The following is a 27,836-nucleotide window of genomic DNA, read 5'->3' on the forward strand; positions in this document are numbered from 1 at the left end:
CTCGTGTGATCAGAAAAGAGCCTGACTGGAGGCTGGTGCACACAGCTGGTTGTGATTCTTGGGTTGAGGTAGCGGGGGCTGAGGGGCAGGCATGCTGCTTCTGTATTGGGAAGTGGCTGCATGCCCTCTAATGGGGTGGTGTCAAAGGCTTGTTGATGAGGTGAGCCACTTTCAGTGGGAGTGGGGACCTGACTGGATGAGCAGTTGCCACCAGCCCACTCCCAGGGGCTTGTCAGGATGGGAGGAATCGAAGGGGACCACGTGATCAAAAGAGCCACTGTGCCATTATCTCTGACCCTGACCCAAGGCCTGCCCAGAACCGATGGAAGTGCAGCAGAAGGAAGGAGGAGGTGGACTTCCTAGGGGCCGAGGAGGGAGCCAGTGGTGTCTGATTCATTGGCTCCGGTCAGGGAACTACAGCTCTGGACCTGGGTGTGGAGATGGCCGGGTAGGGAGTGGCAGTGGAAAGAGAGGGTCTGCAAGAGACTTTTGAAAGCGCCCATGACAGCATTAAATTTCTTCCAGATCCAGTGAGCATAAAGCCATCTTATGGGGACCATGGAAGAAGAACTTTCCATGCTGCCTTCTCTTCCTCTGTCCTTGTCCTCTGACCTCAGCAGGCTGTGTCAGCAAGGTGTGGGAGGAGAGAAGACACTGACAGCGTCACTCTGTCAGAGAGAGGGCCTTGCCTGAGGCCCGCCTGAGCGGCGGGAGACCGGAAGACTTTGCTGTAATTCAGGCTGCAGAGATGATGATTTTGGGGCTGGGCCCTGCCAGCACGGGATCCCGACCGTTGAGGGCCGTGGACAGAAGAGGGAGGATCTCTGTCAGCTGTGACTCCATTCCAGGTGTGACCGCCATCGGGAGTTCAGGGCTCTCCCACATCCTCCTCCTCCTTTCCCCCAGACAGATCATGTAATCATGGACAAGGCCAAAATTGTTCAGCTCAGGGTTTAAAGGGGAGCTTTCACTCTGACAAACAAATCAGTTACGAGTGCTGAGCCTGTGGGGAAGGCTGCCGTTCAGTTCCCTGCTGCGGGGATTACGTGGTCGGTCCCAGGTCCTCTCTTCCTGGTACTGATGTCATACTTCCCCATCCTTGCAAGGCGGTGCAGAAGCATACTTCCCCACTCGACATGGAGCTTGGCCACGTGACTTGTTTGGGCCAATAGAATGTTAGCAGAGATGTTGCAAGACCGGAAATTGTTTTCTTGAGTGTCTGCCATCACGGTTAGAAAGGGATGGTCCAGGTAGCTGCTGTCTGAAGGCCAGTGAGAGGTCTGTGGAGCGGACCCAAACCTATCTGAGAGCCTGGGGTCAATGGATCCAGTCTACGCCAGCTGACCCCCACCAACCTGCAAACATGAGAGGGAAATATCAACGTTCATGGATGATTGCCATAGCGTTCCTTAAGCAGGAAAGTTGACTGAAACACAGTCACTCTTTTTGATGACTCCAGTGAGACCAGAGTGGTGAGCTGAGCAGCGCTCCCCTTCGGAGGGCTATGCCCTTTCTCCCCCTCCACGCCCCTTGGATTTGTGGCCCCAGGGTGGATGGCCTTGTCACTTCTCCTTGCTGGTCTTCCTGGCGGTCTTCCTGGACCGCCTTTCATTGTGGAGGGAGTGATATGGTGCGAGGCCTGCGTGGTGGTAGTGGGCTTAGGGGATAGAGAGGAGAAGGCTTGGGAAGACATCTGGGGTTGTTGTACCATAGCCTCCTTTGTCCTTCTGCTAACATGGTGCCCCAGATGTGTTCTGGGAGAACTCCTCTCCCTCTTCTCAGTGCCAGTGACTCAGGTGTGGTTGACCCTTCCCTCTGCCTTGATTCCTCCGAAGCTCGCTCTCCTGAGGCAGTGATGGGTTCAGGGAGACACAGACACTGGGATGGACCAGGGCCAATGAGAGGCAACACCACTTTTCCTGACAGCGCTGGGCCACAGGCCTTTGGGGCGCAGGGGACTTGAATCTCAGAAGGAATCTTGCAGAAGAAAAGAGCCTGACAGAACAGAATCTGCTTGGAACAGTGGGTGCCCAGGGACTGAGGGTGAGAGTCACTGGGTCCTTGTGGCAGCTGAATCAGACCATGTCTGAAGCTAGAACATCACCGGACTTTTCCCTGAGGTGAGTCAATAAATCTCATTTATACTTAAGCCAGTTTGAGTAGGTACATGCCACCTGTAACTAAAAGTTTCAAATGATACAAGATTGTTGGGTCACCTGGGTGGCTCAGTCATTAACCTTCTGCCTTCATCTCAGTCCCGGGATCGAGTCCCATGTCAAGCTCCCTGCTCAGCAGGAAGCCTGTTTCTTCCTCTCCCACTCCCCCTGCTTGTGTTCCAGCTTTCGCCGTCTCTCTCTCTGTCAAATAAATAAATAAAAACCTTAAAAAAAAAAAAAAAAAAGATTGCTACCTGTTTTGAGTTCTCTGAGGTCCAGACTTGTAACTCATGTTTTCCCTGGACTTATTTTTTAGACATATACCAGTCTTAGGGACTGCGTGTATGTCTACAGTTGGACAAATAATTTATATAACTAGATATCGAGGCCCTGACAAAATACCATCCCTTTAAAAAAATCTACCTCAAGAACTTTGCTTACATATTATACATTCATTCATTCTTCACAACCACCATCTACGGTGGATATTTTTCCCAGTTCGGAGTTCTTTTGGCTACAGTTTACAGAAAACCTGACTTAATGTGACTTGAACCATAAGGAGACTTATTTTCATATTTCAGTAACTCTAAGATGCTACTGATTGTAAAACGTACCACTATTGCATCATTTTCCCTGCATCAGAAAAAAAATACTGTCCAACTACGAAACAATTCTTTACTGTCCAATCACCTGTGAGATGTGACTTGATTTCGGAAGTGTTAAATGTCAAGAAGCATGTGGGTTTTAGGATTGGTGAAATATGAGATTAACAAGAAATCTGTTGTGAGATGGCTGCAGATTTAGTTTGGCAGCTGAAGTTTATTATCCAAGACCCAGGCTTCTTGTTACTTTCTACTCTGTCCATCTTAGCAGGCGCACAGGCCTTAAAGTTGCAGGCCTTAAAATTGCAGGACTAACTACTATAGCACCACACTTGATGTCCTCTAGCACCAAGTTCAAAGGCAGGAAAAGAAGGAAGGGAACACGCTCCTCACTTACTTCTCTCCTTTCATCAGAAACTTTTAGCACATTGGCTCTTATATACCATTGGCTAGATCCACACGCAGCCATGCTGGTTTCCAGGGAGACCAAGACAGTGGGTATCTGACCTTTTCAGTCTAACAGCGGGAGGTGAATAAGAAATGGCTGTCTGTGTCACATGACTTTTATTCCCGTTTTACAGATGAGGAAACCAAGGCTCAAAGGGCCTTAATTATATGTCCTTTGTTATCCACCTAAGGACACATAGCTGGAAATTGGTTGACCCTAGATTTGAAGCTTGCGTTGAGTGAACCAAAGCCCTTGTTCTTTCCACTGCACCATGAATTGTCTGCATCTTAAAGACTGAACACACAGTCTTTAGCTGAACAAATGAAACTTAAAACACAGTGAGGGTAAATAGTAAGGAATGCAGATACCAGATGGTCCTACTATCAGGGAATCAAAGAGATAGGGTTTTTTGTTTTCTTGTAACAAGCAGCCTACAGATTGGCAGCCCTGGACAAGGCAGCTGCTCAGGGATTTCATCAAGATCTCAGGCTCCCTCATCCTCTTCTTTGCCTTCCTTATCGTGTAGCTTCTGTCCTTATGCTCACAGTATGGCTGCTGCATCTCCAGGCATCACATCAGCTTTCCTTCTCAGGGGCTCCCTTCTGTATCTTACTGGTCAGAACAAGGTCACATGTCTAGCTCTAGTTACAAGGAAGTCTGGAAAGGTAGATTTAGCTGGGTACATTGTCATCCTGGACAAAACTGTGACTCTTATAGGAAGGAAGAAGAGAGAGAAACTGGGTAGTGGTTCCCATTAGTGCAGTGTGTGTCTGACTTTCCTCTTTTCATGCAGGTGGAATGAAGCCCCCCCCCCCCCTTGGACTTAGATATGGATGTGTGATTTACTTTGGCCAAAGAAATATGAGCAGAAGTGACATGTATCACTTTCTGGTGGAAGCTTTAAGAGTTGGTGCCTAATTCTCCACCTTCTTTTCCATCGAGGTGCTGATTGCAAAAGCATGTGTTGAGGAGCCTCCAGTTGCCTGGGTTCCTGAGAGAAACAGAGCTCTCTTGCCAATCTATGAGAAACGTAAAGCATGAGCAGGAAATAGATCTTCACTCAGTTAAGACACTGATACTTCCATGAAGCTTGAGGTTGCAGCAAAATCTAGTCTCTCCTGACACAGGTAGGCCATCAGCAGCAGCCCTCCATTTGGGCCTCAGGCAATGTTACAATCAGAACTGTAAGGAGCCAAGACCTAGGTCTGAATTAGCACAGTGTCCCAGGTCCCCCAGAGTAAGCTGTTAGTGGCCTCACGGTGTGAATTGGGAGCTCACATGTTCCTAGGCATTAGAGAGAGCTGCGTATCTGAAGCTGCTGCCTGAGCCTGCAGACCTGACCACCCACCCACCAGCAGTGTCTCTATCACTTTGTCAGGCCACAGAAGCACATACATAAGGATTTGCCAAGTCACCCCCATGCCCTTGCTTCCTTCTTACAGTAACGGAAACCAGGTTCCCTCTTCCATCAGATGCACTCCGCCCTGCTCTCCTCTGGTCAAGGAGTGGGTTTGACATGCATTTTAGGCTAATCTTCTGCTCTCAGTCTGAAACTTGAATCTTGAGTAGAATAATCGAGATGAATTGGATTATTGGAATTTATTAACCTCGATGGTGCCCTTGAAATAGATCACCACTGGGTCCTGTTCTCTAGGTTTTTAGAGCGTCACTTGGACCATTCCTTCCAGGCTCTCTGAAAGGACCATACACCACCCAGAGATTCTGGAACTGGAGCTGGATGCAGCAACTGTTGGAGAATCTAGACCCTATTTTCTTCTGTTACCATTGCTATGAGAGGGTTTGGTGGTATATGGTATAACTGCATTATTTTAAACAAGAATATTTTCACAAGTATGTTTATGGAAGGAAGGATATATGCAGATGGTGGGTGGCCAATGGTGTGGATTGCAGCGGACATCTGTTTTTTTGTTTTTTTTGTTTTGTTTTTAATCAGAGAGAGAGAGGGAAAGAGAGTGAGCACAGGCAGACAGAATGGCAGGCAGAGGCAGAGGAAGAAGCAGGCTCCCCGCCGAGCAAGGAGCCCGATGTGGGACTCGATCTCAGGACGCTGGGATCATGACCTGAGCCGAAGGCAGCTGCTCAACCAACTGAGCCACCCAGGCGTCCCGACATCTGTTGTTTTTACCTGTCCAAAATCTTTTGCTTCTTCTGGCAACAAAACCCATGTGTTCTCCTCTAATCCCAGATATGTGACAGGGTGGGATAACTTCTTAACTCCAGAGTTCCACTCGATCCAGAATCTGTCAGTCAGAGCATCACATTTCTTAGGCCACAGTGACTCACATTAGTTTCCTGTAACTCAAACCTCACATTTGGGGGGAACTGTAGGAAGTGATAACAACAATAATAGCTAATACAATAACTTGGCATTTTTTTCAACTCTTTAAATTCTTTTCCAAGGACTTATAGATGTGAGGATATAATCCAGGAGCTGCTGAGAGCCAACTATGTATGGGAAGTCTGGCTAAAAGAGACGGAGAGGTGTCAGGCTTTGAGGACACCCCTTGCACCTAGATCCAGCAAAACCTGACTGCCTTGGACTTGGATTTTACAAGAGCCCAAGAAATGTCCTTTGGGTGGTTTAGTCAATTTGAGTTGAGCTCTGCCTCTCAAAGCCAAAAGAGTACTGCCTAATATAATATATATTTTTTTATAGATATGCAAGGCACATCAGTAGTGGTACCTGCCATGCCCACAGTCCTAATAGCCCAACCAGCAGGTGGACTTGTTTTAGACCATGTGGCCATCGCATGGGAAGGGGCTCCTGACCTAGGTGCTGAATCCATCAGCTGGCCAGGACTTGTGCTTTCCTTTGGCATTAGAGATGACCTGTGTCTATCAGATTTCTTTTGTTTGAACTGGGTGTTGGGAAGAATGTCCAGAGTTAGGCAGCTAGCAGCAGAAGTGAAAAGGATGCATTGAGAGACTCCACCAGGAGGAGCTGGGGCCTTGGTGATTCAAGGTATCCAAACAGTGGAAATTCTGCATCAGTAGAGGGCGCTAGTTGGCACAGAGTGTAGCACAGAGGACCTTCTGGAGGGAGGTGATGCTCCCAGGCTCCAGGAAGGAAGTGATACAGCAATGACCATGGCTGGATCTGTCTGGCTAGGTCCTGAGAACTTTCCAATTCTAGTTCAAATACACATGCATCTTTATAACAAGTCCATGTTTTCCCAAGCAAGCTTCAGGTGGTCTCTGACTTCCCTTGTAAGATTGAACTCAGGTACCTGCCTTCCATGCCACCTCCATGATACTCCCAGTCTAGGCTGAAGACTATCACCGAGGCCACCTTTGGTAGCAAGGGATGGAAATTTAACCCAAACTAGTTTAAACAAAAGTGATAATTATTGGCTTCTGTAACTGAGAAGTCAAGGAATGAGACCAGACTTAGCCTAAACTGCATTCAAGGCTCAGATGATGTACCTGGGACCTTGCTTCTCTTCACACCTTCACCTTGTCACCCTCTGGGCTGGCTCCAGCATCAGGCTCTGAGTAAGATGGTGGCTTCAGTCTGCATATCTCCTTAGGGACAGGAGTTGAGTTTCTTTCTTCGGACTCCCAGAGAAATTCTTGATTGCATGTCATTGGCTCTAAGTGGGACGCATGCTTATCCTGAGCAATCTCAGGAGCCAGGGAGATGTGATGCAAGTGATTGGCCTGGGCCCAAGCATGTGCTCCTCCTCTGAGACACACCCAAAACACATGGGCGTAAAGGAAAGGGTGAGTAATTTTTAGGATATGGGTTGAACTGCTGGAAGAGAGACCTTGAATAAGGTTGGCCTAAGCAAGACAGAAGTTCCTTTCTCTCTCACCTGTCTTCAGGTAAGCAGCCTGAGCCCAGATTTCTTCTTCTCTTGTTTATTCCCTATTCATAGGTATTGTGCATTCGTGTAGCTTGACATATTTCACCACTTCTACCACCCAGCCAGTGGAAACAGAAAAGAGAAAAGAGGAAGACTCCCCCTACTTTTGGTTAAAGAATCACCGCTCCCCACTTCAGTCCTATTGGTTACTTACTTGCCCAAACATAGCTTCTAGGAATATAGCCCCCCACCCCCTACAGCACCCTGGATTTCCATGTCCCCAGATAAAAAGCAGAGATTCTTTAAACATATGAAGAGATCTTGACTGTTAGGGAGGTGGTTAGCAGTCTCTATCCCAGTCTATTCCTTGGGCCAACCAAATGTCTGTGTGCCCTGTTCTTCAAAGCTTGGAATGCCCTCTCCCTTGGTGTTAGGGATGGATGTGGTTCTTTATGATGTGGCCATACTAGCTGTCTCATCATACCCCATAGACAACAGTCAGTCAGAATAGGATAACACAGTAGGAACCCCTGTCTGGATTAAGGAAACACAGAAACACAGAAACCCACTGAAGCCATTGGCCACCATCATCAAGTCCTACCAGGCAGAAACTATGAAGATTCCCAGCGAGTGGAGTATATTTCTTGGATGACAGCCCTTTCTCCAGCACTGTCCCTCTGGGCCCTGGTGGTCCCCTCTTTGTCTACTACCTTCTGTGGCCAAATCCAAAGTTGGCATTGAAGGTGTACATCTCTTGGGATTGTACAGTCATGCAGCCCACTTCCTGCTGGTATGGGTTTGTCGGCAAGAGGCTAGCTGTTTTTTCTTTTAGGTTTTTATTTTAATTCTGGGGAGTTAACATACAGTTTATATGTAGGTGTACAATATAGTAATATAGTAATTCAACAGTTCCATACATCACCCTGTGGAGGTTGTTTTTTTAAAATTTTTAAAAATTTTTTTAAAAAAGATTTTATTTATTTACTTGATAGAGGGAAAGAGATCACAAGCAGACAGAGAGGCAGGCAGAGAGAGAGGGGGAAGCAGGCTCCCCACTGAGCAGAGACCCTGATGCAAAGCTCAATCTCAGGACCCTGAGATCATGACCTGAGCTGGAGGCAGAGGCTTAACTCACTGAGCCACCCAGGCGCCCCTGGAGATTGGTTTTTTAAGGAGTCAGCAATGAGGGCTTTGTACTGGCTGGGCTCAGGCTTTCTTTGGTAACACACATACCCCTCAGAATCTTACTTGGTTTTCTGCCTATTTGCTTCCAGATCTTCTCGCGGACCCATATTTAATATTTAAGCCTAGAAACTCTGGTCTTTCATTTAACAGCCTGCCTGCTATACCTGATCACCTTCCTGTGAACCTGAGACCAGCGAAGACATTCAACTTAGACTGGAAGGCAACACCATCGGTCTGGCCTTTGCCGTTGAGCTGGCTGTCAGTGTCAGGGTAAGAACTCTTAGCTGAAAATGCTTGAGAAAGACTAGTTAGTGTCCATAGTCTTGTCTCCTGATAATACCCCTTCTTCAAAAATGTCTTCTAGATCTGCTTCAGTTGGCCGTATAGAAGTGGTTGGAGTTTTCAGCTCTGAGAAATCACAACCCGAGAGCATCTGCTCGCCCGTATGCGTTCCCTCCCATCTCTGCCTGCACGCTGGCTAGCTCTATTCAGACTCTCCTGGCTCACAGAGGCCTTTGCTGAGAGTGGCAAGGAGCAGCCAGCAAATGCGAGCACCCTGAAATATTCATTCATTTTCCTACAGTTACAGATGACTTTCCAGGGGACTGTGGGAGTTTATCAACTGCTTTCGCAGGGCACAGCAAGGGTCTCCAGCTTCCCGGCCTACAATATCTATGTGTTGAGAACATATTTTAAGATTTGTTACCTGTACTACCTCTGTTGCAGGCACAAAATTCTGTATGCATTACCATCTAGGCTTTCCTTTCGCAAGAGCATCTCTGCCCCATAGCAGCTGAAATAGACTATAGGCTACTTTCTCTTTCATGCAAAATTTGGTCATAAACAATCCAGGGTGGACCTACAACTGTGTAGCGCTGGGATGTAGGGTCCTTCTGTCCTGTTGCTCTCATACCCCTGGGGAGCAGGGGGTCTTGCCTTCATCAGAATGTACGAATTAGCTAAATACCAGTTCACTTGACTGCCGAGAGCAGAAGGCCCGGACAGCCAAAGTGTCACCTCCCAGCCACCAGCATCCAGAAAGCTGGGCCTTCGACTCTGTTTTTCTCTCTTGCAATTGTAAATCCTAATCAAAACTTGCTTTTCCTTGATGATTCTTTCTGGGAAGTATTATTGCTGGTCACACATCTTGGTTGGACCCCAATATGGCCTAGCAATATGGGCTTCATGCCAACCAGGGGAGAGGGAAAGAAACACGCCTTCTGAGGGGTTCAGCTAGAAGCCGTGTGCCTCACTTCTGCTAACACGTCACTGGAACAGAGTCCAAGCACACTGTGGGCCTTGCTGCACGGTGTTTGAAAAGGTGGTCTCTGCTCTGGGCAGGTGTGTTCTCAGCGAGGGGAGTTCTATGCTTATAGAAGGGGGAGTAAGGATTGGGGGACAACTGGCAGCCTCTGTATGGGGGTGATTCCCTAAAGGAAGTGGAGGGTGTGCATTGTGGGGAGCTAAAAGGGAACAGAGGTCCACCACAGGGCCTCTCCTCTGCGTGCTCCAGCCCTTTCTGTGTCCTTTCATCACTCTGATCTAATTGTCTGTGTGTGCGTCCATCACTGCTGTCCCTGAGTGCCCCATCGCCCCGGCTCTGAGGTCAAGGCATCTCTGATGCAGTCTGTATTCCCAGCTCACAGTGTACGGCTGGCATTTATTAGGGACTCGGTGAAATGTCTGTGGATGAAACTGAGGTGGTACTAGGTAATGGGTGTTCCTGGATAGCCTTCCTCCCTCCCTCCCTTCTCTCAGCATCTATTATATACCAGGTCCTGGGAAGTCGGTGCCTTTGGTCAGACAAAAAGGCACAGCCTTTTCACTCACGGATCGTATGGCTGTGAGAAGAGTCTCTCACACTCTAGGAATTTTCGTGTCGGAAAGACAGATACTGTTCAGCTTAATCTAAGCTCTCCCTTCCGTAGGCATTGATGGCACACGGACACATTTGAATTTTCAGCGGCTCCTTTTCTGAGCCTCCCAGAGATGCTGCCGCCTGTGGTCATCTGCGCTTTGGGCCAACTCAGTGTTGCTTTCCCTTTAGTCTGGCACCAGCTTCTTGCCTGTCCACTGTCCACTGAGTCCCTGGAGGGGCTGCCCGTCCTAGGAGAGGGTTCTGAGCATCCTTGGAAAAGCACAGGACACAGGCCGGCGTGCCAGAGAGCTCTCTCCCTCTGGCCCAGGATTGTCAGGCAAGGTCAGGAAGACCTGGTTTGCGGATCTAGAGATGGGCGGGTGTGGGTTGCCAGCAACCTTGTTTCACGAAAGGAAAGAGTCTGTGTGAGAAACTAGCCCAGAGGGTGTCAGAGGGAAGGAGCAGGTGAGAGATCCTGTCCACATCATCGGAGTCCTTGGCTTCAGCCAGTGCCTGAAGATGATTCAATAAATCCCCTCATTTGCCTAAACTATACAATACTAACCCTTTCCTCCTGTGTTCAGGTCTAATAAATGACAGGTTCGTAGGCAAGTCAGTTAATGTTATGGCAGCCGGGAAGCAATCTGATTCAGAAGCTAACATTTTCCTCCTATTCTTTTTCAAGCTGCCTTTACCACACTCAACTGACGGCCGATTTTGTGACTCACTTTCCAAAGCACTTAACCTAGACTTCGTAGGAACAGAACTTTCTTTTTCTATGCATATTCCACTAGTTCATGCCCTATTTAATTAAATTAGATTGATTATTTATGCAATTGTGTCACTATGACACATACCATCGGAGTAAGTGAGTTCGATACGAGCTCAGCTGACTCTTAGAAGCCGACGACTCAAGCACCCACGGCAGAAGGGCCAGCCGGTTTGGCTGTATGCTCCCAGCCACCGGCACCCAGAATGCTGTGGTCATTTTGTGACTCTCTTTTTCTCTCTTGCAACTGCGAGTCCTAATTAAAACTTGTTTTCTTTGATGATATTATTGCTGGTCTTGCTTGGGCCCCAGTACTGCTTGGCAATATCTTCTACTGCGTTTCTTCAGCCAACAGAGGATCTTCCCCCTCTTTGCAATGATGATTTCTTTTCCTTTTCTTTTTAAAAAAAATATTTTAGTGAGGGTATTGGGGGTGGGGAGATAGAAGGAGAGGGAGAGAGAGAGTCTTAAACAGACTCTATGCCCAGCATGGAGCCCAGTGCGGGGCTCAATCCCACTACCTTGAGATCATGACCTGAGCTGAAATCAAGAGTCAGTCACTTAACTGACTGAGCCACCCAGGTGCCCCTCTGCAATGACCATTTCAAACCTCCTCTGCTCTTCTCACCCCTCCAACCTCTCCATCTTCTCCCTTCTGTCTCAGCACAACAGTTTGCCTTTTATTGCACAGAGAAAAGAGAAACCATCAACCTTAAATTTCCAAACCTAGTAACCTACCTACACCTGTCATTTCTTCTCGCTTTCCAGTTACATAGAGAAGCTGTCCCCACTCCTGCTTCACATGTCCCAGCCCTTCGGGACCTTATGCCAGCTGTGCATAAGGTCTGCTCTCTTTCCAGCTCTTCATCCGCTCCCCCTCTACGGCTCCTTGCCCCCCAATGTCAAGTACGCTGAACTTGCTACAGCGTGCAGTGGATCTGTCTGGGTCTGGCCACTTGGCCTCCATTCCTCCCTCTGGGGAAAGTGTCCTGGGAGGCCCTGGGTACTCCTAGAGGTCTACCAGGCCAGGTATTCCTCGATTGTCCACGGACAGAAGGTGTGTGGCCGTAGCTCACACAAAGAGCTCCTGCTTCCCTGAGACTTAGAATCTTGAACAGAACAAAAGGAGAAAAAACCAGAATCCTTCCTTCCATGGCCATGACCGGGCAAGACTGGGAAGTGGCTCCCTCTGTGGAGGTCTGGAGTCCCCTGGCTCCCAGCTTGGAGAGCAAGAATAGCTCTCCACGTCACTTTCCTTTCTGAACTCCCCGCGGTCTTCCGACAACTCCCTTTCTGCCTATCTCAACCCGAGCTGTTCTCTGTTGCTTGAAATTAAAGATTCCTACTCCATGATGCAGCATATTAAAAAGCCAACCAAAAAGCCACAGCCCAAAGCCCCAAATCTCTCTTGACCCCATGTCCTTCCTGAGTGACCCCTTTCTTTATTCTCCCCTTTAGGGTCTTGCTTAAAAGAGTTGTGTGCACATTTGGTGTCTTGGATTCTGCCCTCCAGCTCCTTACCCAGTGCACTCCTGTGGTCCTGCCTCCAGCACCATGATGAAGCTGCTTGCTGTGAGCATCCCGAGTCCCAGCAATGCCTCAGTTTCCCTCTTTCCTCCCTGGCTGCTGCTTCTCAGTCCTTTGCCACCTGGTTGGTTACCCACAGCTGGGTCCTGGGCCCTGTTTGCTACTCTTCCTGAAGACCTTATTCAAATCCTTTGACTTCAGGGACCCCTGTGGCCCTGATGCCCAGACCTTCTGGGAAAGTTCTAGATGTGCAGCTCTCCTCTCTACCTGGCATTGCATCATGCCCTGACTGAACTCCGGAGCACACCATTCTTGCTCCTCTTCTGTCAGATTCTTTTTTTTTTTTTTTTTTTTTAAGATTTTACTTATTTATTTGAGAGAGAAAGAGTGAGAGAGAGAGCATGAGAGGGTAGAAGATTATAGGGAGAAGCAGACTCCCCATGGAGCTGGGAGCCTGATGCAGGGCTCAATCCTAGAGCTCCAGGATCATGACCTGAGTCAAAGGCAGTCGCTTAACCAACTGAGCCTAAGTGTCCCTCTTTGGTCAGATTCTGAGTCTCAAGGAGTGGCCCTTGGTCCTTGTAGTCCTAAACCAGAGCCTCCCCTCTCTACTAGAGCAGTCAACAAACCCCACTCCTGCCCCACACCAGGCGGTTCTGGCTTTTACTTCCAGAACCTGACACAGGAGGAGCTCAATAAATATTTGATCAAATGACTGATAGCAGCAAGAACACTCCGCAGAACACTTTCGTAAACCCCATCTTTCCCACAGCCCTGGGAGGGAGGTGTAATTATTGTCGCTGTGCTGATGAGGAAACCAATGCCCAGAGAGGTGGACAGTTTTCTTGGGTGTGGGATCGCAGAGCAAGAGAACAGGTGGAGTTAGGACAGCAACTGAGGGCTGACTCTCCATGCTTGGCTCTCCCTGGGCAGCCACCACAGCCAGAGAAGCTTCTTTGCCAAACCACAGTTGGAAGAAGAGGACTAGCTGTCCAAGGTGCCAAGGCCAGGCTCAGAGACCCTGGTGGCAGGTTCAGCGAGGCCGCATCTGCAGGTGGACACCAGACTCCAAGTTGCCTCCCTGAAACACTGGGTTGAGGTTCTCAGAGGCTCTCATTTGACCAGGGAGCTTGGAGCCCCAGGCACTGGCACCGACTCTCAATGTGACCCCAGGTAACTTATCCCTTCTTGGGGCTCAGCTGACTTCCTTAAAAAGACAATGTGAATAAGATTCCTGAGACATGAAAAGAGGGGCCCTAATTGCTAGGCAAGAGGAGGAGTGGGTTGATAGTCTCCGCAAACAATCTCCCATATGGCCCCTTTGGGCAGATCCCCTGGCAGGCTGTGTGTGGTGGGAGGACAGGGCCTGGGGCTTAGGGTTAGGGTTAGGGTTAGGTTCCCTTGTTATCCTCCAGTGTTCACCATCCCCTCCATAGCTGTCTGGGCCAGTGCTCTGAGACCCCACTGGAAAGGGGTGCTTAGGGCAGTCTGAGTCTTCCTGAGCAGAACCCCACCCACTCCTCCAGTGAGTGAGCCCCCACTTGAAGCTGTAGGTGACCATGGCATGAGGGGCGGGGGAGGTAGGGCCAAGGCTTCCATTCCAGCCAGGCCCTAAGCAGCAGGATCCCAGGCTGGAGGGGGTGGGAATAGGGAGACATGGATGCCTGTGTTAAACCTCAGGTGAGGGAGTGTGAGGGCATGATCTATGGGACCCAAATGCTGTCTGTGACAGGTATCTGTTGTCTCCTTTGGTCTATGAGGTAATCTGATGAGGGGCAGTTCATAGCTACAGACGGGGATACAAGGTGCGGGGGGTCCCTGCACTCAGAGAACATACCAGGCGGTGGGGGGGGGGTGGGGAGGCGGCTGGGCGGGAGGTACCAGCCACACCTGTGGCCTAGGCTGCACACCCCTCTTCTGGGCTAGGAGCAGGGGTAGGGGCTGGGGGAAGGGCAGTGAATGGTACACATTCCAGCCTAGGTTCTCCACTCTTGACCTTGCTCTAAGGTCTGAGGGGCTTTGTGCTGACCTTCTCCTGATGCTCTGGCCTCAGAGCAGGGCTGGGAGAGGCTGGAGAGGTGAGCCCAGGCTTCTCAAACTGGAGGAGGAGCAGAGAGGCATTAGCTACTGGGGGCACTGGACCAAAGCTGTGTAGATCCCTCAGCAAAATGTTGGGCAAGCAAATCAGGGGTTCCCCGTGCTAGAGACAACGGAGTCAACATTGGGACCCAATTCTCAAGAGACTGGGGCCCAGAGGTGGGAAATGCTCTTCTTAAAATGAGGCCCTCAGGATGAGTGGCAGGAACCTCTGGAGAGCTGAAGGGGTCGAGGGTGGCTTGTGTGGGTGGCTCTTGCTCCTCTGCGAACCCCTAGCCAGATCAGGGCTTTCAGATACGGGGGGATGCAGAAGGAAAGGTGGTGGGACCAAGCATTCCCAGGACCTGGACTCTTCCTGGAATCCTGGGGCAGAAAGGGAGAGAGGGAGGTTATTTTGGGGACTATAGGAAGCAGCCGGATGGGGTGTGTCTTGGATGGGGTGGCCTCACCCTCTCATGGTCATTGTGCATGCCAGCTGTTGGGGCCCATGGGGATGGTCTGGAGATTGAATGCCCAGGAATGGGATTGGGTTAGGGGGCAAAGGTGGGGATAGGGACATGGGCCAGGGAAAGGGTGGGAGAATACGGGCTTTGGGGTCCGGGACCAGGGTCGTCTTGGAGTCTGCGAGAGTAGAGCTAAGAGGGTGGGACTGTGGGGTTCAGCGTTTGGAGAACAGGGGAGCGGGACTATGACTATGATGAACCCGGCCTGGTGTCCGAGGGTGAATGGCCCTAAAGCCATGGGGTCTTGAGGGTGGGGTCGGAAGCCGGAAACTTATGAAGGGCGGGTCCAGGATGATAAAGGACATTGGGCGGGGCCGTGAGGAAGTGGGTCGCAGGAGGACCCGTGGCCCTTGGTGAGGGGTGTGGCGCTCTACCACGGGGACCGAAGGGGCGGGGCAATGAGGAAGTGGACTTGGGGCCTCAGTCGGGGGCTCAGGGCTGTGGGGAGCCGAGCCTATAAGATTGGGGTTGGGAGGCAAGTCGAGAAGATGGGTGTCTTGGGGAATTCTCAGGGAAGGCGCGTATAACAGGGGATCGTGATGGGGGCGGGGCCTAAGAGACGGGACAGTGGAGACCGGCCCTGAGGTCGGGAAGGAGGACTGGGGGCTCGTGGACAGAGGGGTAGGGCTCCAGGGACTGTGGGCGCCGGACTGCTCGGCGGCCGTGGGGGCGGGGCAGGCCGGGTCCCGGGGGCGGGGCCGCGGGCAGGGGGCGGGGCCCGGACGCCGACGCGAGCTGTGGAGCGCGGGGGCTGGCCCAGGTGAGCTGGGCCACCGCCCCCTGCGCCCCTCCTTCTCCAGCCCCCCAGTCACCCCTGGGCGCCACCCGGGCGCTGGCTCCGCGGGCCAGGCGGACGGCGGCGGGTGGCGTCTTTGGCCCGGGCCGGGTCGGGCTCCGGCTCCATCTTGGGCAGCTGCGCCGGGCACCTGTGGCGGCCGCAGGAGCAGCGCTTCCGCCGGCCTGCGCGGCCCCGGGCGGGCGAGAGGGTGAGAGGCCGGCTGTGGGCGTGCGGGTGGTAGCGGGGAGGGTGGTGGGATGGGCAGCGCGTTCCCTTCCTGCGCCCCAGAACCCCACTCCTCACCTCTTCGTGCGCTCGACCCTCCGCATCACAGCCCCAGCCTGGTGCTCAGCGTCCCCATGGCTGCATCCCTCCTCCCGTCTCTCCTCTCATTGCCTATCCCATCCCCTCTTTCGCGTCTCCTCTGCCCATCCTCCCATGTCCAGCACTCTGCCTAGGACCCCGACTTCTTCTGCCTCCATCTCCGCTACTATCGCTGTCCCCTCCCATTCCTCTTCCCTTTTCCATCCCTACCCCTCCCTCCACCCTTCCGCGAGGCCTCCAGCCCCAAACCTCCTTTCCCTCGCGTTCCTTCTGCCCTCCATCCATACCCCTTGCCTCACAGCCTCATCTTCCCTCAGTCACTGCTTTTGCTTCTGGGAAGATCTGTAGCCTGGTTTGGGGGATTGTATCTAGGACCTTCTCCCTGGGTCCGGTGGGCTTTGTGAGGAGGGGCGGGGAAGGGGCCCCTGCTCTGGGGGAGAGAGTATGGTGTGGTGTGTTCAGGCCTCTAGCCCCAGAGCCAGAGGCGGTCTGTACATTTGGTGTGCAGAGAGCAGCTGTGGAGATGCTGTTTCCTGCAGGCTCCCACAGTAGATGGGCCTGTGCGTCCGCTTCTCATGCGGCCACGGGTGGGGCTCAGGCCCATGCTGGTGCATGGGTGCCTGTGGGCATGGGTGCCTGGGAGCATACAGGGAGGGATACACTAGCTACCCTGGCTACCTCTGGTTTGGGGCACCTGGGCCTTTAGGTTGACCTCCTCCACCCCAGGTGCCTCCTGGGAAGTATGGGCATATTGTCCTCAGGGGAGGAAGCTCTGGGGCGTTTGGGGGCCTGGGCCTCTCTGATGAGCAGTGCTGTGTCCTTTGGGCTTTTGCTCACAGTTATCCTCGAACCCTTTAGTGGCACAGCATGTGACCTGATCATTTTGTGCTTAAGGCCCCCTCATCCTGTGATGGGCAGATTTTGTCCCCTTCAAACAATCCCTCTCGGTAGCTCAGGAATGCTCCTTGCTGCTTTGCCCAACTTTGGCCTTGAGTGGTCCTGTCAGACCCTCTTTTGCTGCTGGGATGGATCAGACCACCATTGCTACACCCCCACTATCCAACCAAGGGTTCCCGTGCTGTGTATCCCTACCAGGTCCCTGAGGGGTAAGGTCCATATTTTAACATTGGAGCAGTTTCCCCTGCTGACCACATGAGTTTGCTTTTCCTGTTTTGGTTTTGCTGGAAGCAGAAGTCATCATCCAACTGCTTATCTCTTGACAAGAGGAGATGTATGTGGATGACACAGGGTGGTCTGAACCAGGCCTGCTTGCAGTGGCTTTGGTGCGCCCTGCCCCAGCCGCACTCCCAAAGGCCTGAGCTCTCTGCTGGGTGGTATGGCAGGAGCTAGAATCTCTGACCAAGTCAACCTAGCAGTTTCGTTTATTGTTTTGTTTCGGGTTTTTGTTGTTGTTGTTGTTGTTGTTTTTTGGTTGGGCCAGTTTGGGAGGTTTTCCAGGACTGGGAGGCTTTACTCAAAATAATGCTGGCTGATTGCCGCGTGAGGCCAGTTCTTCCATTTACTGAGCAGCAGAACTGAGACAGTAGGAGATCCTATATAGGCCACAAGACATGGCCATCTTGCAACTTTGGCATCAAGTGGGGCAAGAGAGAGGACAGTAAGGTGTCATCCAAAGAACACTAGCGGTCTTGGATAGCTCGGTGTGCCTGTCATTTATTTTGTGCTAAAACATCTTTCTAGGATCTGTTTGGGGGTGAAACCAGAGCCTTCTCCATGGTTTTTAAGGCAAGTGTGCATGCCATTCAGGCCAGACTCCAGACTTGGGTGTGCACCTACATACATGTATGTACAAGCATGGGTGCGTATCCTCCCAGCTTAAGTTTTAAAATAGATTGGGAAGCTTAGTGCAGTGACGGAGACACTGCGGACCCTGGTGGTGACTAGGTCCTAGGAAAAGATGAGGACAGGAAGGACTGGGAAGCGAGAGGAAGCTCACCTACAGGTGTCTCGAAAAGGTCCCTTTGCCCCCAGTCCTAGTCCCTGTGATACCTTGAGCACAGGTCGCTCCTGATAGGAGGAGGAAAGAAGAGATTATTACTAGCAGCCGCTATTCCGTCTGTGCACCGTCATGTTAGTAGACTTCACAGCAACCTTGCAGCTGCATTTGCTTCTGTTTTGCAGACTGGGCAAACTGGGGCTCAGGGAGCGTAGGTGTCTGCCTGGGGCAGGTGCATGGGAAGGGGAGGAATCAGGCTTAGAAGCAGACCCCTTGCCTCGCCTGCTCATCCATGGCTCCAAAGCTCATTTGGTCAGCTCCTTTTGCTCCCTGGAGGCCCCTCTTCTTGGCGATGAGGGTGTGGGAAGCCTCCTTTCACTGGGATAATCTGGGTGACTTCCCTCACAGCATTTCCCTCCTTCGAGGCCAAGAAGACCAGGCTGTGGGAGAAATACCCCATTGGGGTTCAGCTGTGGGCTCTCTGATATTTCTCAACTGCTCCTGGCCTCTATTTTGTCAGCTGCCACTCGTGGAGGTGAGGTGAAGAAGGGAAATGACAGATAGCCACCCGCCCAGGGTCTCTGTGGTCACTGCTTTCTCTGGGGGAATGCCTCATCCTGGTGAGGCAGCCATCTGGTGAGGGGGGCACAGTGGGAACCTTGTCACTGGTGGCTTCTGAGTAGCTCCCAGAGGAGTCTGAGTGTATCTGCAACCTCAGCCCCCCTGTTTCCTCAGAGTGGGGCCAGGGCCTGACCTTGCTCTCTCTGGCCCTGCTTCCCAGGAGGGTTTCAGGTTGGTGGGTTTCAGAGGCTGTGTTGGGTGCTGGTCTTTCAGCCAAGTCAGGGCAACTGCAAAGTCGGGGGATGGCGGTAGTGGGGGAATGTTAGTCTCCAGGACTCAGACGCTCCTGGATTTGATTCCTGGCTTAGCTGCTCACCAGCTGTGTGCCTACTGGCAAGTTGGGACACCTCTCTGAGCTCTGGCCTCCTCATCTGCAGAATGGGGTGGATGGTGTACCTTACGAGGCTGCTGTGACAATTACAGTGAAGTGAGCCAGTGTGCAGACAGGGTGTGATTTGTGCCTGGCACGGGGCATCGGGGGGGTGGGGGTGGTTTTACAGCCCTGTGAGCTGTTCTTTAACGTTCTCATAACTGTGACTGTTACTGGCTTTGTTGCCCTTCTCTGTATGTATGTCCGTCTTGGAGCTCCTGGAGGGCAGAGCCTGGGTTCTTGTCCTCCCTTGGCTGCTTATCCTTTTCTTGACGCCTGGGACCAGTGTGGCTTCGGCCGCGAGGAGCAGCCAGGTGGGGACACACCTGTGCAGGCTGGAGCTAGAGCCCATGGGTCCCAGAGGGGAGTCATTAAGCACAGGTGGCCATTTACACTTTAAATGGCTTACTGGGACATGAAATCAGGAAGCCAGTTTGTCAGTCACAAAGGCCACAGGTCAAGGGCTTAGGAGCCACATGTGGCTAGTGCCCATCTATAGGACAGTGCAGAGTAGAATCTTTCCCACCATCACAAAGCTGGGCTGAACTGGACTCCAAAGCAAGCCTTGAGCTCTCAGGGGACTGCAGTTCCAGAAGCATCCTCACTGTGGAAGAGCCGGCAGCCGTCTCCTGAGTGTTGGGGCAGAAGAAGTTGGTAATTATACAGAAACTGAGTTCCTGAGAGTCCTTCCCACGTTCTCTTTCTGGTGGCCTTGCTCACCTGGCCAAGGCGGTTGGTGTCTTGGTAGTTCTTATCAGGCCAGGGGTGGAAGGGCAGGACTGGGATTGCCTCTCTTCCCCTGCCCTGTTTCTCCAGCTGGTCCTGCCTGGCAGGGAGTCCTGGGGGGAGGGTCCTCACTGACAGCTTTGGCTGGGGCCAGGCTGGCCCACATGCCCTGACCTCTCCCCCTTACCCCCTCTGGGGCCCTGCCCAGCCTCCTCCCCTCCCCTCGTGTGCCTCCTGCCTTGTGCTCTCCCCCGGCCCCTTCTCCTTCTCTCTGGGCCCCACTTACACAGCTGGGCTCCTGGGAGGCCTTTTCTGATCCATCATGCAAAGTGAGCTCTCCTGGAAATGCTCTCTCGGACCCCATATTCGGCACTCAGCCCTCTCCCCTGTGGCTTCACTCTCTTGTTCTCTGAGGCAGGCACATCCAGCTGGGCCGAGTGCCAGCCAGTGTCGGGTCCATTGTGGGTGCTGGGTAGACTGAGGGGCACGGGCTGCCAGGCCTGCTCCAACAGCTTTGGGTTGGTGGGAGGCCCACGGTTGCTCAGGTCGCTCCATCCAGGCCAGCCAGTGCTCAGCCAGAGATGGAGCCAGCCCAGGAGGAGGTGCTGAGGCTGAAGGGGCCAGGCTCTAGGCTGCGGAGGAGGCTGTGAGCACATCCAGAGGGGTCTGTGTGACGGGAGGAAGGGACAGGAATGGCAGACGGGGAGGGAGGCAAGGAGAGTGCGGGCACACGTGGCAAAAGGGAATTTAAATTTTATGGAGGGCCTGTCTACCTGTTGACGTTAGGTCCCATTCCTGGAGGTGCGGCCGGATCCAAGCTGGTTCCTCGTCTCCCAACTCCAGAGCCTGGCAGGCGGTGGGTGCTTGGAGACGGCTGTGGAACAAGTGAACATGTAAAGGGCTGGCTTGTGGGGCCTCTCCCTCCCCCTGGAGCCTGAGCTGGGAGTCAGGAAACCCGTTTCCCCTTCACAGCTGCCAAGACTGAGTCCAAGAGACAGGACGGCTCAACCAGGCTAGGCCCGAGAGGGTGGGGGAGGGAGCGGGGGCGGGGGAGAACCCAAGGTCCTTCATGAGCCCTCTGTTCATTGTTTTTCATCTCACAGCCCTCCTTGGAGCCCCAGCTCTGTCCCAGGGAGGCCCCACTCCAGAGCAAGATGGATACGGACAGTTTTAGGAGGAACCAGGCTAGTATTTGCCAGTCAAGCTTTACTGGTTATTAAAATACTGCAATGCTCTTGGGCTGGTTGACAAAGAGCTGTTGTCCCAAAGCCCCCTCCCCCAGTGCTGCAGTCCCCACCCCAGGGTCCCAGCAGACATGGCTTCTCCCTGGATTCCCGTCTTGCCAGGTAAGGCAGCAGTAAAGACTCAGCAGCTGGTGTGGGTGGTCTCTGGGACCTTGTGCTAGGGCTGGTTCTAATCGCTTGGTACTGTTATCAGAGATTTGCAGGGACATCTTCCAGTGTAATGTGTGCTGATCTTGATTTTAAGTGTCTGGTGTCCTCATGGCTCTGGGCCATCAGGCAGCTGGGGCTGCAGCTGTCTTCCCAGCGTGCCTAGCTCCGCGCAAGCCCACGGCGGTGTCCAGCTGAGGTACTGCACACAGTTCAGCTCCATTCCCTCCCTCTCCTGCAGGCCACCATGAGCACCAGCCGCCCCGAGCCAGGTGCCCGGCCATCCTGGAGCCCCCGCCCGCAGCCCCTGTCCCGGAGCTCGTCCAGCCTGCTGGGTGAAGGCCAGGGGCAGAGACCAGAACTCCGCAAGAGTGCCAGCAGCACCGTATGGCAGGCCCAGCCGGGCGAGGCCAGCAGCAGTCCGCAGAGTCCAGAGGAGGAGGAGCAGCACACTGAGAGCGAGGAGCAGGCACAGGCATCCAGCCCCCGACCCCGGCCCCGTGCTGTGGGCCACTGGCGGAGCAGCACTGTGGGCAATGTGTCTACCGTGGGCGGTGGTGATCTGTGTCACCTGCGGGCCCCTGGCGCCACTGCCATGCAGAGGAGCCACTCGGACCTGGTCCGTAGCACCCAGACCCGGGGTCGCGGTGCTACTCAGAAGGCCAGCCTCAGCTGCTTGGCCCTTGGCAGCTTGCCTGTCCACAGGGCTCGGCTGCAGCCCAGCCGTACTTCTGGCCAGGGAGGCCAGGCCCCTGCCGGCCTAGAAAGGGACCTGGCTCCAGAGGAAGGGTCTTCGAACTCAGCCTGGACACTGGGAGAGAGTCAGGTGAGGGTAACACCACCAGACGTGGGAGGGACAGCCCCCGCCAGCAGCAGCCCCCAGGCTGGACCCGAAGCCACTGGGCAGCCGGCAACCGCCTCCTGCCACGCCCTGTCTGCAGCAACTCTACTGTGTGGGATGAGGGAGGTGGGGACCAGTGGCTGCTGCCACGCCCTGCCAGCCCCAGGGATCCTGGCCTTCCCCAAGCTAGTGGCCTCTGTGAGTGAGTCTGGGCTACAGGCACAGCATGGGGTGAACTTCCAGTGTAGGTTGCCTGGGGTGCTCCCTGGGCATTCCCACTGTTGCGCCCATCACCCTTGGGGTCCCACCGGGTCAGCCACGGAGCCTGGTGCCAGGACCAAGGATGTGTGGACCATGACCTCAGCCAGTGACTTGGCCCCTGTGTTGGCATCCTCTCTGTCAGCCCAGGATGCTGGTGTGCAGGCAGCACCCATGGCTGTCTGCAAGGCTGTGGCCACCAGCCCGCCCCTGGAAGGCCCTGCGGCCCTGCACACATTCCCGGAGGTAACCGTGGGGGCCGACCTGGAGGAGGCACCCTCCCCCGTGCGGGATGTGCGATGGGATGCTGAGGGCATGACCTGGGAGGTGTACGGAGCTGCAGTGGACCCCGAGGTGCTGGGCGTGGCCATCCAGAAGCATCTGGAGATGCAGTTTGAGCAGCTGCAGCGGGCGCCCACCAGCGAGGACAGCCTGTCAGCGGAGGGCCGCCGGGGGCCGCTGCGAGCCGTCATGCAGTCCCTGCGGCGCCCCAGCTGCTGCGGCTGCTCTGGGGGAGCTCCCGAGTGAGGGGCCATGGCCCTTGGAGTTCTCCTGAGCCCTCCTTAGACTCAGTCTCAGGGCCCGGGCTGCAGGGGGTGCCACGTTTCTCGGTCCTACAGGCGGCTGTGGACGTGTCTCTGCTGTTGGTTGACCGCAGGGCGCAGGACCACAGCCCGGGGGACCACTGCTTCTCACAGCTGGGCTGGTTTTTAAGGGCTTGATCCCCATGAGCCACATCTCTGCACGTCGAGGCTCTGAACCTTGGGACAGACTTTCAGCACCGTGCAGGAGGAGATTCCTATTCTTCTGTAAAAATACTTGACATTCTGTGTAGTCTCTCCTCAGAAGTCTGCTGCGATTTCTCTGAGGGCTTTTGGTGGCTGTATTTTAGAGCTGAGCTATAGTGCTGAGCTATAACACCTTCCTGACATGAAAGTTGGGGGCCCAAGTGACAGGACTGGCTGGGTCTTTAGCGCAGGGCACGGATGTTGAAGACAGCCTGTGTGCCCCCCACTGTGCTTGTCACCTTACCTTGGGGGAGCACCCGCCTCTTTGCCCCATTATCTGGATGAAACCATGGACACCTGGCAAGGCTGTACCTGACAGGCCCCGGGCTGGCCTGCTGGAGGGGGTCGGCTAAGGTTCAAAGCCAAGGTTGGCTGAAGGCTGCAGTCTTTTTCCTGCAGCACAAGGCTGGTCAGTGCAGTGCAGTCACGAACCAGAAGAATTTATTGAGTCACTATTCTGTGCGGGGTTCTGTGGGTTTCTTGGGGAATGAGACAGGCTGTCTGCACCCTTGCTGAGCTGACAGTGTGGGGGAGGTGGCACATCAGGACCAGGGTGCTGAGCGTTACAGAAGGGCCGGGGGTGCTACTAAGAGTCAGCCCCCTTGTTGGTCATCGTGGCAGAAGCCAGTCTCAGGAAGGGGAGAACAGGTGGCTCTTTGTCCCCAAATATTTTGGCAGGGCCTGAAATTGCACCCTTGTCACCTCATTCCTGTGGCTTAATGATTTATTCCCAGCTGGTGCAGTCCTTGGAAGGAGGGAAGGGAGAAATGGGTGGGAAAAGGGAAGGGGCCTGGAGTGGGGTCTTCCACCTGGTGGGAAATGGCCAGAGCTATGAGGCCCTGGGGAGCAGGGAGGCCCATGATGGGCCTGTTCTCTCAGCTGTGCCCATGTGAGTTGACCTGGGCCAGGCAGTGGGGAGCCAGGGATATGGAGTGAGGAAGCCCAGGACACAGGCTTGGTACAGACTGACTTCATTGCCTGAAGATCTCTCAGGCGCTGTGGAGTTTGGGGACGGGCTTGTGTTGTCATCTTGGGCTTAGCATCGAAGAGTAAGTCCACCAACTTACTCTTAAGAGATTAGGGGACCGCTCAGGGTCCCCTGCCCTGGGGTGGAATCAGGGCCCAGATGCTGAGCAGGGTGTTGAGGACACAGTGGGGCTGGACAGATGGACCGTGGGGAAGGGCACACCAGGCAGCTGGGACAGTCTGGTCAGAGACCTGGAGGTGCCCGTCCTGCTCATGCTGTGGTGAGCCATGGTAATGTAGCCTCTGTCGGAGTGTTTGTTGGGTTGGGAGGCTGGCAAGGGTGCCCCATGGTGAGGACAGGACGAGGTGGGAGGCAGGGCCCAGGAGATGTGGGTGTACGAGCCAAGGGGGGGGCCTGTCAAGGGGAGACGGAAGGGGAGCTGGGCTTTGGGTATGCGCCACACACACACCCCACACACCCATTCTGCAGTGGCTTCAGGAAGGAGGAGGAATTCCAGGAGCCTGAGGTTTCCAGTTTGAGCAAAAGGAGGCGAGGCCACCACCTGGGACGAGAGGAGGCAGGTGAAGGGTCACATGTCAGGATATTTGGCTTGGATCAGTGAAACCCTTAAGAGACTTTCTCTGTTATATGCAAATTGGAATGAGTTCATTCTCTGTTGGGCTGACGGGGGCCAACCTGGCCAACCCGTGCCGCTTCTAGTCTGCATCTGGAGTGCCAGGATGTCGGGCTGGGCTGGGCCCTGAGTGGGAAGGGCCAGCCAAACCTTCTACCCAACTCATAACTGAGATAAATGTTTGCAGGGTGGTGTTGGAATCCAGATGTGTCTGGTCTCGGGACTGTGCATGGCTGGGGACCCCGTCATACCCTCCTGGGTAGGCTTGCCACCCTGGCCATGGCCCCATGGCTCAGACTGCATAGCCCTGGCCAGTGGGTTTACCTAGTGACTACAGCAGAATCCCTGAGTTTGCCCTGGAGAATGAACCCCTCATCCCCGTCCCATTGCTGTGGCCCCTCCCTGGCCAGGCAGGACCGGTTGTGGTTTAGGGACTCAAGACATGTCCACCTGCTTAGTTTGAAGATCTCCCCTCAGATTCCAGATTTGTGACCAGAATCTCTGGGTCCCCTTCAGGCCCTGTTGTGGGAGGTGGTGGATTTCATTATTTGTACATTTGTTTTGTTCTGAATTTGAAATAAAGTTTTGGAGGTCAGAGCTTTGCCAGGCAAGGGTCCACAGTCCTGGCTGGTCTGGTTTTTCTCTGGTAGGTTTTGTTCTTGGAGCATCCCCCCTGGATCCTGAGCTCCTCCTCCAGGCAGGAATCCCCCTCCTTCTTCTCCAGGGACTCCTCCCTTCTGTCCATTGTTCTCCCCTTCCTGTAAGGGCCCCCCAACAGCTGAAGACTGGTTTCCTGGAGCTTATCACCTCTGGGCGTGGCCAGGACACCGGGCACACATCTCTTGCCAAGCCCCAGGCTGCTTTTACCCTCCCAGGCAATCACTGGCCCACCCCAAAGGAGAAGCCACTGCTGCCAGAGTGTAGTCTCCCCCCCACCCGCCAAGCTCACGTTGTGTATGGGGGGTGCAGATGGTGGAGGAGTGGAGAATGGTGCTGTTCCATGGGGACATCACTGCCAGTATCTTCTGGATTGGGTCTCTGTCCCCAGAAGTGCTGCATTCTTATTTCACGGCGGGGAGGTGGCGAGGCAAGGGGAACTTCCCAGTGAAGATCCTGACATTTTGAATCTGGAAGTGTTGCGTGGGAGTGGGGTGGGTGGCACTACATCTTAATGGTCTACAGTCTGAGTTTGACTCCTGGGTCTCATCCTCAGCCGGGAGACCTTGGGCAAATTACTGACCTTGCTGTCTTCAGCTTCCTCATGATGACAATCATGGCTCCTTCTTAGGCTGGCCCCGCAGATCAAATGGAATAACCCACATGAAGCAGGTGGCACTGAGTTGGGGCTCACCCGCCACGCCAGTGTCGTGGGATGCCTCTTCCTTGGGCCTACTTCTGTGGCCAAAGTCAGGGGCTAGCTCTTGCCTAGCCAGCGTGGCTGTGGTCAAGGTCCACATCCCATCTCCTTGGCCATTCCTCATTCAGATTCGCCTTCCAGATCCTTCACCCTGTGCTTACACCCTGCTTAGAACATGTGTACTCTGGCCATGGCCTGAAACCGTGGTTTCCAGAACCATGCTGAGGAGACTAGTCTATGGCAGGGCTCCCAGAGAAGCGGTGCTATGATTCTAGATTACCTGGGGAGTGGGGAGCACAAGGTAGGGAAGGGATAGAAGCCAACAAGGGCGTGATCTCAGGTAGAGTCCTGGCCTTGGCCAGGTCCTGCAGGGGAGCCCTGGGGCACACTCTATCGCAGGTAAGGGCCACTGGGGCCAGGGCTATGCAGGTGAGGCGTAGTTCTGGGCATTCCTTTCGGTGGCAGGCAGACTGTGAAGTTCCAGGAGCCCTGGGGCATGTGTCTGCATGGGGTGCAGGTCCCATCTGAGGGGAGGGGTGCACAGAAACCAGGGACATCTGCATCCTGGGGAAACACCCATACCCAGATGCATTCAAGCCCTGACCAGCCCCTCACCCAGTAGATGCGTGTGGAGTCTGAGGCCTGTGGAATGCCCAGACCTTGTCTCCGGGAGCTGCTCTGAAGCAATTGTCTCATTTATGTTCATGCCGAGTGACCTTGGTTACTCAAGTGCAGAGCTTGCATTTGCCCTCACTTAATTCTGTCTCGGTCATCATTCTAGCCTGACCCAGTTTTGTCATCAGAAGCTATGACTAGTCCTTTATCAGTTTCCATCCAACCTGTCAGGCAGAGCAGGGACACATGGAGCCCAGGGCCTGTCACCAAGTCATCCTAGAGTTCAGCACTGGTCCCCGGATGCCTATGAATCAACAGTCATCATGGGCAAATTCATTTAAGGTGAATTTGTGCAAATCTGCATCTTCAACATGGGTAGCACTCTTCCGACTGAAGTTCTGGTCCAGGGACCCTCACATCCAAACAAGGACGGAGGGGAGGGGCTTAACTCAAGTCCTTCCTCTCGGCATGGCTGTTTCTAGTTCTGGTGATCGATGCTTCCCTTTTGAAGATCCTATTTCCGTTTAACAAGCTGTTCTAGAAGTTTGAGATCTACAGCAAGCTAAGATTCAGACTACCTTGTAACCCCTTAGGAGATTGGAAACTGCCCCACTCTGCATCGGCAGGATTCCCCTTTATATTCCTCTGGGCACAAGGGGACTCACCAGCGCACTTCCTTGGAGGTAAAGTGAGCGGGAGAGCATGGCACTCATCACAGCTGGCCTCTAGCACCTTCCTCATTGGGCCTTTCCCTGGGGCTGCTCACCATTTTTTGCTCAGTCTTTCTGAAGCTGCGTGGGGGTCTCCCTGATGGGTTAGGAGAACACAGGGCTAGTTTTGTTGCTGTGGTTACACAGAAATAATAAGCCACAGAACATTTCAGAAAAGTCGATGTCTGTTAAAAAACCCAAACCAAATCAAAGTTGCATTGGCCTATGGGATTGGGGGTAGACAGCTGGGGTCTGACTCTGGCTCCAAAATTTGGATAAACATTGCCTTTGCTCTCTTCTGCAGTGACTTTCTGTGACTCATTCATCCTTTCTCCTCCTCCAAGTTGGGGTGGCTCAGCAAGGAGGCAGGTCTGTACCCTGAGATATTGTACCCTGTGTTCCCAGATGGGTATCCTAGAATTCATGTCTCGTGTCCCCACTTCATAGGAGAGAGTGTGGGAATTGTAGGAACACGGAAGATCTCATTTGGGGCTTGGAACTGGTGAGTGTGTCCAATTTTAAGGTGTGTG

The 27,836-nt window shown here is 53.5% G+C and overlaps 1 protein-coding gene across 9 annotated transcripts; it reads left to right on the forward strand.

The window, feature by feature from the left end:
* Window positions 1-1,259: 1,259 nt before the first annotated feature.
* GPRIN2 (G protein regulated inducer of neurite outgrowth 2) lies at window positions 1,260-27,836 on the forward strand. 9 transcript variants are annotated; one of them, XM_032313326.1, is made up of 4 exons: window positions 1,260-2,120; window positions 8,366-8,485; window positions 8,580-8,658; window positions 21,378-27,836. In XM_032313326.1, exons 1-4 carry the CDS (start codon window positions 2,083-2,085, stop codon window positions 22,761-22,763), a joined length of 1,623 nt encoding a protein of 540 aa, XP_032169217.1. In that variant the 5' UTR covers window positions 1,260-2,082; the 3' UTR covers window positions 22,764-27,836. The 9 variants fall into 9 exon arrangements, with proteins under 9 accessions (XP_032169217.1, XP_032169219.1, XP_032169222.1 ...); XM_032313328.1 differs by lacking the exons at window positions 1,260-2,120; window positions 8,366-8,485; window positions 8,580-8,658 and adding an exon at window positions 13,264-13,542; XM_032313331.1 differs by lacking the exons at window positions 1,260-2,120; window positions 8,366-8,485; window positions 8,580-8,658 and adding an exon at window positions 15,575-15,590.

The sequence above is a fragment of the Mustela erminea genome, chromosome 14 (genome assembly GCF_009829155.1).
Source record: "Mustela erminea isolate mMusErm1 chromosome 14, mMusErm1.Pri, whole genome shotgun sequence".
Taxonomy (NCBI): Eukaryota; Metazoa; Chordata; class Mammalia; order Carnivora; family Mustelidae; genus Mustela; species Mustela erminea.

Excerpts from the sequence above, each read along its gene's own strand:
- GPRIN2 (XM_032313324.1), top strand. The coding sequence starts at position 18,321 with ATGGCTCCAAAGCTCATTTGGTCAGCTCCTTTTGCTCCCTGGAGGCCC. Across the intron at positions 18,564-21,377 it reads GTCAGCTGCCACTCGTGGAG|GCCACCATGAGCACCAGCCG; the intron begins GTGAGGTGAAGA and ends CCTCTCCTGCAG.